The 12,659-nt window shown below is 38.1% G+C and overlaps 1 protein-coding gene across 5 annotated transcripts in view; it reads right to left on the bottom strand.

Annotated features, from left to right (window-relative positions):
- Window positions 1-313: 313 nt before the first annotated feature.
- The window catches only part of LOC129272712 (ATP-dependent RNA helicase A-like), a 46,130-nt gene continuing 33,784 nt past the window's right edge, over window positions 314-12,659 (bottom strand). For 2 of the 5 annotated variants that reach the window (XM_064107310.1, XM_064107311.1), the window contains exons 24-32: window positions 12,247-12,408; window positions 11,417-11,501; window positions 10,513-10,555; window positions 9,852-10,075; window positions 7,759-7,874; window positions 5,117-5,323; window positions 2,394-3,832; window positions 736-1,779; window positions 314-578 (exon numbers count right to left, since the gene is read on the bottom strand). In XM_064107310.1, the coding sequence (XP_063963380.1) occupies window positions 3,136-3,832; window positions 5,117-5,323; window positions 7,759-7,874; window positions 9,852-10,075; window positions 10,513-10,555; window positions 11,417-11,501; window positions 12,247-12,408 (1,534 nt within the window). In that variant the 3' untranslated portion in view covers window positions 314-578; window positions 736-1,779; window positions 2,394-3,135. Of the gene's footprint in view, window positions 3,833-5,116; window positions 5,324-7,758; window positions 7,875-9,851; window positions 10,076-10,512; window positions 10,556-11,416; window positions 11,502-12,246; window positions 12,409-12,659 lie in introns of all 5 variants that reach the window. The other 3 variants (XM_064107308.1, XM_064107309.1, XM_064107307.1) reach the window with 2 other exon arrangements.

The following is a 12,659-nucleotide window of genomic DNA, read 5'->3' as shown; positions in this document are numbered from 1 at the left end:
TCTGACTTGCCAATGGTATCAAGTTTCATGCAATGTTCGCTCGATCATGGCAAAATCATAGCTCAGCAAAATTTTATATTTGTAGTCAAAGGGAGAATAGGCATCCAAATAAAAATTTTGCAGAGGCAAGTAATTTGCATGACAAACTCATGATATCACTCAACACACTCATGATGTAATAGTTAAATTGTTACGACATCAAATATTAGATAAATACAATGATAAATGTTGCCGAGCTTTCTCTGAATGAGGATTTAGTTGCATAGAAAATGTGTTTAGAGACTGCACAATAAGACAACAGTAATAACTCATATTTGTTTTCTACCCTCATTCTTTAATTCACATAATAATCATCATGTTTGAAGCAAATTCCATGAACATGAATGCAAAGCAGACATTTGACTGGAACACTAAGACAACACTATACAGAGGAAGGTCATTATTTCAACGCCATACTGCGCAAGCAATTATCCCAAATCCACACTACCACCATCTCAAGTCAGAGTTTCTGTAACTCATTAGGTGGCTGGATCATGCACCAACTGCCACTGATGTGAAAATTGAGCATTAACAAAGACCTGGGGCCCGTTGCATAAAACTTTTTACCTAAGAAAACTCTGGTAAAAACTGAAAAACTAAGGTTAGTCTGATTTCTGCCATTGACTTTAACACAGGGCAAAAACTCCGGTAAAAACAACCTGAGTTTTCTCAGGTAAAAAGTTTTATGCAACGGGCCCCTTATGTTCCATGTTTTGAAACCCAACACCAGTGTTCAACACCAGGGGGGTGTTCCACAACGATTTAAGTATGAATTAGAGTGGCACTTAAACGTCTAGTTGTGTGCGGTATAAAAAGCATTACCGCAATGGTCAGATCATGCAAAGAGGACGCGCACTACTGCGTATTGATCAATTAGATTGTGCGTTGCATTTCAGATGCGCATTGGCATTTAAGTGCGACTGAAGTCATACTTAAATCTTTGTGAACCCCCCCCCCCAGATTTCCACACTGTACTTGAATATGCATCCTGTATAAAACGAGATTACCAAGCCACATGGAAATGGTCTTTGGATAAAGATTAACAGGTGTACACGGACAATTCACAGGTGAATTTCAAAATACAACTGGTATTTGTTGGCAGTTTCATGTAGAATAGGTTTCAATTAGAAGCCACTACCAAGAAAAAAATGTCAGGTTTTTTTTTTAAAGTGAACTTTCTATAAGGATGCCACATTGCCTTAATAATACATTCTATACAGACAAGAAGAGGACAAGATTCATAAGACATATTCATGAATATAGTTTTTAAGTAACAACTGTCAAACTGATGAAACATTGTTGGATGTGATGGAACAATACTTCACAAATTTATATGCAACAAGGAATATTCTTGGTAGGTGGAGGTGTTTACTGAAATTACACAAGACTTAAACATGAAAAATGGAAATTCATGGAATTCATATTACACCATATATGGAGCAGCTACCCACATATCATATCAAAAATTAAGACATTGACAACAAAAAAATCACACTCTCATTTTTTAATGGGTTTTTACATAAAAACGAAGCCTTGATGGAATATCTCATAAAAATAAAAAATAAAAACCAACTAATCACTGGATAAATCTTCCCTGTAAGTTATGCCACATATACTATTAAAAAAATGGTATGATATTCCTGTCATATGTGATAGATTTTTACATACATGTACATTCAACCAATTTTATACGCAACAGAGAAAATGATTTGGCAATTAAAAATGAATCTTAAAGGGATGGTCCGGGTTGGAAATATTTATATCTTAACACATAAGAGTAGAATTCACTGAGCAAAATGCCGATAATTTCATCAAAATCGGATAACAAATAAAAAAGTTATTGAAGTTTAAAGTTTAGCAATATTTTGTGAAAACAGTCGTAATAAATATTTATTAGGTGGGCTGATGATGTCACATCCCCATTTTCCGTTTTCTTATCTTATTATATAAAATCATAATTTTTTCATTATTTCATACTTGTGTGAATAATATGTCTGCCTTATAATGAAATAAGTTGCAGCAATAAATATCTAATGCACTAAATCAGTTGTCCATCCAATTTTTCTAGTTCTTGGAGGAAAAAATTGGAATAAACCTAATTTCATATAATAAAATACAAAAGAACAAGTGGGGATGTGAAATCATCAGCCCACCTAATGAATATTCATGATGACTGTTTTCACAAAATATTGCTTAACTTTAAAATTCAATAACTTTGTTATTTGTTATCCGATTTTGATGAAATTTTTGGCATTTTGCTCAGTGAATTCTACTCTATTTATTTAGCTATAAATACTTCCAGCCCGGACCATCCCTTTAAAATGTTAAATCTAATTTCTTTAAAAAAGCAGAATGGTTCAAGGTTACAAAAATACATGATATGACTTTTTTATCATTCTTATATGATATTTGGACATGATACTCAAATAGGAAATAATCTGAAGCATATATAAATCCCCATAAATTTAATTGAAATTAATTTCTGATAAACAGCAAATCATATCTTAGAATGCCTCTGGGGCAAAAATAAGCCTATAAAATGTGCAATTTATTGTATTGACTGATAATCTATTCAGTAATAAAAATGCCAACTCCCGGGGAGAACATGGTTAATATTCCACACTGATGGCCAATTCTGTTGGAATCAGTAACCTTATCTTTCTAGAATGTAATAAGTACCATATAACACATTGTTACACTTGAAGTTCATTCAATACACAAATTACATACACAGCCTAAATTCATAGAGGTGAGCCACAGATAGTACAGTCATGGTTGCAGACTTTAACTGTGAAGGCATTTCTGGCGTGTACACAGTACACAAAATCTCATGTTCAATTGGAACACGAGCATTAGAGCTTGATTGCGTGACCTCTTTTTACCGCGTGCAAGCTAGAAATACCTGCACAATAATCCACATTCCCAAGAAGCCTTGAACAGGATATGGCATATCCCATCACCAGATCACAATGAAAGAAACCTCAATAAACATGACTACCAGTACGTATAAAGTCATCTACAATCCCTGTTTACATTACAACAAATGACATCATCATCATCATCATCATCATCGTCTGTAGATGGAATCTGTGTCATTTAGGAGGCACTACCCCAGCCTCCTTCAGCCCCAAAACTTCCGCCATCACCAGAGCCTGATCCTCCCCCACCATTTCCATCATTACCCCCTCCAAACCCACCTCCCCTTCCACCGAATCCTCCTCCACCATTACTTCCTCCAGACCCACCTCCTCTTCCACCAAATCCTCCTCCACCATTTCCATCATTACCCCCTCCAAACCCACCTCCCCTTCCACCAAATCCTCCTCCTCCTCCACCGCGCCCAAAGCCTCCTCGGCCGCCACCTCCGAACCCGCCTCCACTGCCAGCAGAGCCACCTCCTCGGCCAAAATCATTCCCACCATCACCACCGAAGTCACTACCTCTGTCTCTGCCTCCAAAGCCCCCACCGCCGCCGAATCCACCTCCCCTTCCCCCTCCAAAGCCACCGCTGCCGCCTCCTCCATATCCACGTCCTCCCCGGAAGCCACCTCCTCCTCCCTCTCGGTTCCAACTTCGTCTACCACCGCCACCACCGAATCCTCGTCCTCCTCCTCCAAACCCTCTTCCTCCTCTGAAGCCGCCGCCACCGCCGCCGAATCCTCCGCGACCACCACCGCCAAAGCCACCTCGACCACCACCACCGAAGCCACCGCCTCCACGGCCACCTCTGAAACCTCCCTGTCCTCCAGCAGGCGAGGAAAAGGAGAATCGTCCTCTCTTGGCACCACTAGGTCTAGAAAGAGATTCGGAGAAAAAAAAAATCATAATAGTTATTTTGGGGATCCAATATGGAAAAAAACCTTCATGATGCAGTGGTTGTTCAAAGTGCTCATTTACTAAATGCCCTGTAATTACTACGTACAGCAGTGTGAAAATTAAATAAAATATAATACTCAGTTATGCTGAACCATGATTTTCTTTCCTTTAGTCAATGGCTTTCCAACTTCTGTGCATGAAATGCAATATTATTGTTGAGATTTTGTTCTTTTCATTCAAATTTTCTGGACTCTCACTGACAGTTCTACTGATCAATCTCTATTCTTCCCAGCACTTGGGATTCATTGTCCATTTAAAACTTTCATTAACTTCCAAATTATTATGCTTGTCCCGTGCTACCTTGTACCTCTTAGGTGGTTAACCCACAAGCCTTCTGAGGATAATGAAATTTGACAGAGCATGCTTTTGGCTTGTTGTCAATAGTCAGAGCCTTGTCCTTCCCGCAGAAATCCTGCATGTAGCTTTTCATTACAAATCATCACAATTACCATAGACAAACAATGGCGATTGTAGGAAAGCTGAAATGAAAAGACGCATAGCGCCCTCATAGCGGGATTCCTGCCAAAAGACACAGAACAGACTTGGACAAGTTGCCTTGTGAAACACACATATAGACCAGTTCGTAGTTACTTCATGGACAATTTTGGTCAAATGACCTTTCATTTCTTTCATTATAATAGGCAGATTTCAAAGCAAGATATTACGTAAGCATGCCTTACATAGCAGGATGAAGAAAATGAATAGACCAGGTGACTAGAATAGCACATCAATGAACACTCTATGAAGCTATTTGTTGCATTTCTACTTTGAATGCATATTATAGCATGTTTTACAATGTACCTGGCAAACCGTGGTCGTTTGTGGATGCATTGTTGTTTTTTGGTAGATGTAAGTGAAAACAATTCAAAATAAAATATAGACATCAAAGGATCATGTGCAGAGTGGAACTACGAACTGGCTTATTTTAAGAGATCAAGTCACTCTCTGCAGGAGGCGCGATAGCTCAGTCGGTAGAGCGGGGGATTCGTATTCTGGTGACCAGGGTTCGATTCACTCTTGGTGCGCTAGTGCCCTTTGGTAAGGCATTAAATCCTCATTACCAGGTCCTTCGGAGAGGACCTTAAGCCGTCGGTCCTCTGGTTGCTTGCTTACAAGCATTCATGCTTTCTTAGCAATCAGGTAAAAAATCATCACCAATCAATCAAAATCAATCAATCTCAAGATTGAATTCCTCACTCACCCCATGTTGTCCCCAGAGTCGAAGCTTCCGAAGACACCGGCGTTGGGTTTTGAGAGCGCTCTGATGATGTTGATTAGCATCTCATCCTGAGGAGACGGTGTGGTCACCGAGTCTGGGTTGGAGGTCATGTTGAAGATAAGAGACTCGATGGCAGGATGAAGGGCTACTACCTTAGCTGCTGCTTCGTGGTACATCCTCAGTTGGACCCTGGGTCAAATTAACAATAAACATACATAATAAAAATGATAATGATGATAATAACAATAATAATAATAATTACAATAACAAAAATACTAATAATAATAACAAACTGGGCGTATAGTGCACCAAAATCCACTTTAAGGACGTTCCACAGTTAAAGTGAAATCCATGTCATTTTCACCAAACTTTGCACATAGATACTTTAGAACCTTAATATTCAAAATATGCAAAAATTAACATAGGTCCATGTGCTTGATTTTTTGCTATAGAGCTTCAAAGTTCACCCAAATTGATGTTCTTAAGAATTGCGCATTCAAAAGAATTTGGCATTCTTAGACCGCCCAAGATTACTACAATGAGTTTAAACCTCCATTACTCAGTCAAAATACATGAAAAAGTCATCAAATTTCGCAAGAGAGTTAATAATTGTATCGTTAGAATGGAGAATCTATTAATAGTGCTATTTGTTTGCAATTTTAAGTTTAACAGCACTGTCAGTTCTTAAAAATGGCGTAAAAGATAACAAAATCCCAATCTAAAAAATGTAAAATTTCAGTAACAAACTACAAACGTACAATAAATGCTGCACTTTATTCAAAATCCATGTCATTTTCACCAAAATTTGCAGAGTTGTAGAGGAAGGTATACCTAAGAGGTACAAATATTAAAAAATAGGGGTACATGTGCTTGTTTTTAAACTATCAGCATTTTTATTAGAGCAAATGTGCTTTTTAAAACACCAAAAATGGGCCGAATGCTTAGTATCTATGTGAAGAAAAAATCAAAACTACTCTACCATTTATTCAAACTCGGGGTAATATTCGTGATTCTTGGCAGCACTGCAGAGTAAAGTATTTTGAAATTGTAGAGAATATTTTTTTGAATGGTCCATGGAATAATTCAATTGTTTAGCTTTATGAAATAACGCATCGGATCTGCAGTTAAAGTGCAGAAGATGAGAAAAATCAGCTCATACCCGCAGCTAATTAATCACCTGTTCATCCATTGTGACGTCAGCGCGCAGAGTGTAAACTATGCGCAGATCATAATGCGCACAAATATAACTGTGGAACGTCCTTAAATAGATGGATTCTCAACTGCAGTAAAAATATGTACATGTATCTGCAACTGCCCGATCAAGAATACATTACATATCTAACTTCTGACATTTCCTAATAATGACCAATGCGACCTTTGATATTTTGATTTCATCTATTTATTGTTCTTCTACATAACAATATAATATGGTCACATAAATTTAAAAAAAGACATTTTGACAATAAATCAGAAATATATAACATTGCACATAAAATCACTTGCAAAATATGGATTGTCACTGCAAGCAAAAATGATGGAAAATATGACAAACCGAAACCTGTATTAAATATACTACCATATTACTGAACAGAATGGATGACTACGAATTATGAAAATATCAACTAAGACAGTAGAAAGAAGAAAAAAACGCTTGCTATAATATATAATCATGAAGAAAAACAACGATGGTGATGATGATGATAATGGAGATGATGATGAAAATGATGATGGTGGTGGTGGTAAAGCAATAGGAAAAGATCAAGGCACAGAAAGTTTACCTTGCATATTCTAATAGTAACATGACCTTAACTTTCGCTTTAAATGAATGTAGGGAACCCCAAATCTAATAAGATATTGTGACCACTGAATTTAGGAAGATCATTATCAATTGCATTTCTCCAAACACGAACACTTTCAAAATTTCTATCCAATAATACATAAAAGTTTTCACAGGAAAAGGAACGCATGGGTTAAAATGCCAAGTTTCCTTTTCCCGAAATGGGAATATTCCAATTTAATGGGAAAACAGTTAGCAGGTTTGCAAAGGTCATGAAGCAAACTGCTGTGCAGGGCCCCATCTTACAAAGAGTTGCGATCAATCCGATCAACCACAACTATGGACGGCCAGCAACGTCAACATCTCAATTGCATGTTTTGTTCAAAATATTTTCTAGATATGATGTATATTCATACATTCCTTGTTCTCTTTGTTTACCAAGGAGACTGTTTGAATTTCCTTGTAGAAAAAAAAATGGTATGGATGGATTTCCATACAGTTGAAATTGATTGTATCAATCGTAACTCTTTGTAAGACGGGGGACCAGGGCCGTCTTACAAAGAGTTGCGATTGATCCAATCAACTGTAACTCTATGGAAATCCATCACTGTCATGATTTTTTTCTATAGGAAATTGGCACAATGTCCTTTGTAAACAAAGAGAAGCACAGTGAATTTTAAGGAAAACAATGAATGCGTGAGTACACGTCATAGTAAGAAAATATTTTGAACAAATGTGCACTTTACATGTTGATGTTGCTGGCCGTCCATAGTTGCGATTGATTGTATCAATCGTAACTCTTTGTAAGACGGGGGACCTGATGTACAAGCTATCTGAAATGACTTACCAGTCATCCAGCTTGATGATACCATCACAAGATTCCACCTTGCGTGCTCCAAACAGAAGGAGATGGAGAGGAGTTACCATCGTCATACCCTTAGCTGATACAGCTCGGGTTCGGATCTGCACAAAAACAAATAGGAGAGGAACCACAAAGAAGGAGAATTTTGTCAGTCAATCGGTAAACTAAGGTTTAAATACTCTATTGTATTCATCATCCTTACCCCCCTCCCCCGAACTTTGCATAATTTAGTGCACCCTCCATCCTCACTTGAACCTTCCTACGCTCCTCCTCCGAGTCTTCTTTCCCCACTTCCTCCTCAAACTGTCCGCCTGTAATTCAAATCCCTTCTTGTTACATGCATATCTTCCCACCGCAGCATGTGTCCATGCAATCGTACCCCTTCTGCCTCCGCTAACTGGTCCACCACTCCAGTCACAGCTGCCTCACATACACCCACACTTACCACCCCCTCCCCCCCGATATGAGAACTACTTCACCGATTCTATCCCGTCACACACCTGTCCATCTGATCCACCATCCCTCCTTCTACAATGTGGTATCTTCCACACACAAAAAATAATTTCCAAGCCTAGGGTTACCCCCATCGTATTTGTCACCCTTTTTCAAGAAATGACATTACTAAAGGCCACCGCACACCTTATGACCCGACTGGTCTACAACTGGCTTGCGGCTGACTGAGTGGAGATGAATCGCAAGGTAGTCATAAGCCTCGATACCGCACATCTTGCGATCCGACTTACATCAAATCTGCGACTCACGCATGCGTTTTTTGCTTTTTGCCATAGCAACTGAGAAAATGACACTTACTACTGGGTATGCATGTTGCATATCATGTATGCGTGGCGACTCTGCTGTCTGACTGGCTGGAAGTTGGATTGAGCTTGCGATCCAGTTGTAAGGATTCGACATGTCAAATCCTTATGCAAAACAAGTGGAACGCCTCTGGCAGTCTCGCCTGCATTACGCGATTCGATATAGCAGCAGTGCTGACTTTGAAAACAACTATTAAATAATTATTCACAAAAGAATACTATGTCCATTGACCCAACATGACCTTTGACCATGATCATGTGACCTAAGACATGTGCAAAACAATCATTCATACTTGATTACCCTTATGTCTTTGTCTCATGAACTACATTTGTAGATCCATACACTTTCTAAGTTATGATGCAAATTAAACAAATACTCCAAACATGACCAAAGTTCATTGACCCTACATGACCTTTGATTTTTGGTCATGTGACCAGAAACAAGCACAAGATATTCTGGGATACATGGTTAATCTTATGTCCCAAGTTTCATGAACTAGATCTATAAACTTTAAAGTTATGATAATTCCACCAATACCCCCAACATTATCAAAGTTTGTTGACCCTAAATGACCTTTGACCTAGATCATGTGACATGAAACTTGCGCAAGATGTTCAGGGATACTTAATTGCTCTTATGTCTAAGTTTCATGAACTAGATCCATAAAATGTCAAAGTTATGATGACAATTCCATAAATACCCCCAACATGGTCAAAGTTCGTTGACCCTAAGTGACCTTTGACCTTGGTCATGTGACCTGAAACTAAGGCAGGATGTCCAGTAATACTTAATTACCCTTATGTCCAAGTTTCATGAATGAGGTCCATATACTTTCTAAGTTATGATGACATTCCAAAACTTTAACCTTGGTTAAGATTTCAATGTTGACGCCGCCGCCGTCGGAAAAGCGGCGACTATAGTCTCGCTCTGCTATGCAGACAAGACAAAACAAACGCAAGCCAGTCGTACACCAGTCGGGTCATAAGGTGTGCGGTGGCCTTAAGTATCATAATGAAAATAAATGAGGAATGATGAAAAGCCTTTGGAAACCTGGCATAAAAGAATGAGAACAGCAAACCAGAGATTGGGTGCATGTATACATATAAAATGACAATGAACAAAATTATAAGTAACTACAGCTACGGATAAGACAGAAGAAACACAGGAAGTCGGGGGGGGGGGGGTGGGTGGGGGAGATAATGCAAGTTCAACAGTACCGATATCAGAATGCAAATGTACCCCTATAAAAAACAAAACCCCACCTTTTCACCAAAGACAAAGAACGGAGAAGGGAAGTTCTGTTCAAACTTGGAGTAGTTGACCGATGACTTGTGGATGAGAGCAGCCTTGTTCTCTGTGGTCAGAAGCTTCCTCTTCTCCTTGTGAAAGCAGACGTTTGGCCAGAGTCCCATGGTTAGCAAAGACACTACAATGTCCAGCTTTGGGTCAGGGGCTTGGAAATTGAAGATCTGAGGGGCGAGGCATTCTGTAATTGAGGGAAAATATGTCCCAATAAGAAATGAATAATTACAGAATGAATGTTTTCTATCAAATGAAATGTTTCATATTTCCGCTTTACAAATGTAAAACACGATTTGATTCCTCAAGGTGAATACATTAGTACTTTAGTATAGCAATTCAATTAAATACAATCAAGATACATCCAGGAAAATTGAAATAATATATATTTTTTCATACAATAAACTACAAAAGACTAACATTACTGGCTTTTTATTTGCAAATTACAACTTGTATATGCATAAAGCTTTTCCCCCCAAAATATTGTAAAACCATGCAATTTTGATAAAATTTGTATTGTTTTACTCATTTTGATATTGCTTTTTTTTATTCAATTTATTTCATTTAAAAGTGAAGTACCCCTTCCTATAACATCAATGTCCTTTATATAATGAATCATCATACCTTCTGGGAATCCTTCCATCACCAGGATGTCTTTAAGCTGATTCTGTTGAGAAGGAAAAAAAAGAAACAACTTAAGTCATGCAATTTTAGGAAATCCTTCAAATCAGGAAATTTGATTAACTTTTGCAAATAGACCTCCACCATGATCACTATCCTTATAAGCATGTCAATCAGTTTGATTATTACCACCATCATATCGCCTTCATCATACTCCTCCTTATCATGTTAAATATTATCACATTCACTGTTATCATCATGCCATCACCACTGTCCTACACATCATCACAACTGCCACCAACGCCAACAGCCAAACCACCACCATTTACATTGACATCATCATCACTGACACCACTGCCACAGTGCAACTGCATCATCATTTTCACCATCCAACCAACAGCATCAATATTCTAATGTCACCTTCACCATCATCATCATCCTCCTCATCACCATCCTCCTCATGACCTTCATCATCATGACCATCATCATCATCATCATCGCCATCATCATGACCATCATCATCATGACCATCATGACCATCATCATCATCATCATCATGACCATCATCATCATGACCATCATCATGACCATCATCATCATCATCATCGCCATCATCATGACCATCATCATCATGACCATCATGACCATCATCATCATCATCATCATGACCATCATCATCATGACCATCATCATCATGACCATCATCATCATGACCATCATCATCATCATCATCAACACCATCATCATCACCACCATCATTATCATGACTTCATCATCATCATCACCTTCATCATCATCATCACCATCATCATCATCACCATCATTATCATGACCTTCATCATCATCAACATCATCAACATCACCAAGACAATCATCATCATCGTCAACATCACTGACATTGTCTTACCCTTGCTTCATAGATCATCCTCAGAGTCATCATCTGCAATCCTTTATGATCACAGTAGTTCATGGCAGTATCCTCTCCAGATTGCCTGTTACCATGACAATAGAGTAATTATTACATAAACGATATTTGTACGACACAATATTGCATATAAAAATATATAATTAATCAGAGGGTCATGCCTTCAAATGCCAGCAATGAAATTACTACCTTCAACTAGAATTCAATCCACATTGTGATGCACTCGACCGAGGTGTAGTAACACCTGGAAGTTGACTGACTAAACTAATGGTAACAATGACAATCAGTACCTCACTCACTCTGCATAAGGGGTATGATCACTTTATAAGTTGCATTATCATTATTAACTCTTATTGAAATACTAAATGAAAAAAAAAAATCACTGATCGAGTTCGATTCCAAACAGTCATTAACACTGAATGATATAGCTGAACAAAAAAAATTGAATATAATGCATTAAGTCCAACTTTCTGTTATTCTATTCCTTGATGACTTTATTAATTTCCATTGCAATGAATTTGTTGCTGTGACAGTTTCACTTTATTTTTATTACAAAAACACATAAATAAGAGGGATTTTGTTGTGACTTCTTTTGCCTATCCTTCCAAAGAAAGTTTAGGAAAATGGGCAAAGTAAAACATGCAACACAGCTTCTGTGACACTTATAATTTGCCCCCCCCCCCCAAAGTTTTGTTATGAAGCCTGTATCGCAAAAGACGACATAATCACACATTTGCCAAATAATTGTGTCACAGTAGTTGCGGCCCAAATCAAAATCTGCCTGAATATCCAAACATCAAAGTGAAACTTACAACTGTTCCTCCCACTCCTGGAATGCAGCAAGCGTTGCTATGTGATCACTGTGTCTCATACGGCAGTAGTTACGATGGACGTTACTGACCTTGCCTGCGAACGTGATGAAGATCTCCGGGAAGCACATGCTACTGGCAATGATCGTCATCGCATCACCAACACTGAAAAATAAACATAACAATGCAAAGAGCTGATAAAAAATGTCTAAACTTATTCAGAAAATGTCCCTAGATTGGAGACTGGTTGATTATGCTGTAACACATTTTCCCTAAATCCCAGCCTGTGAATATGCAGGCTTAGACTTCAACGTGTACACCTCAAAATAGATAAGTGCCAGGAGGCAAAATTTATTTACACAGTTAATAAGTATATATGGCAAAAATAAATAATACATTATCCTGATATTTGTATT

Source organism: Lytechinus pictus, chromosome 12, assembly GCF_037042905.1.
Source record: "Lytechinus pictus isolate F3 Inbred chromosome 12, Lp3.0, whole genome shotgun sequence".
Lineage (NCBI taxonomy): Eukaryota > Metazoa > Echinodermata > Echinoidea > Temnopleuroida > Toxopneustidae > Lytechinus > Lytechinus pictus.
This window is presented reverse-complemented; position numbering and strand designations above follow the sequence as displayed.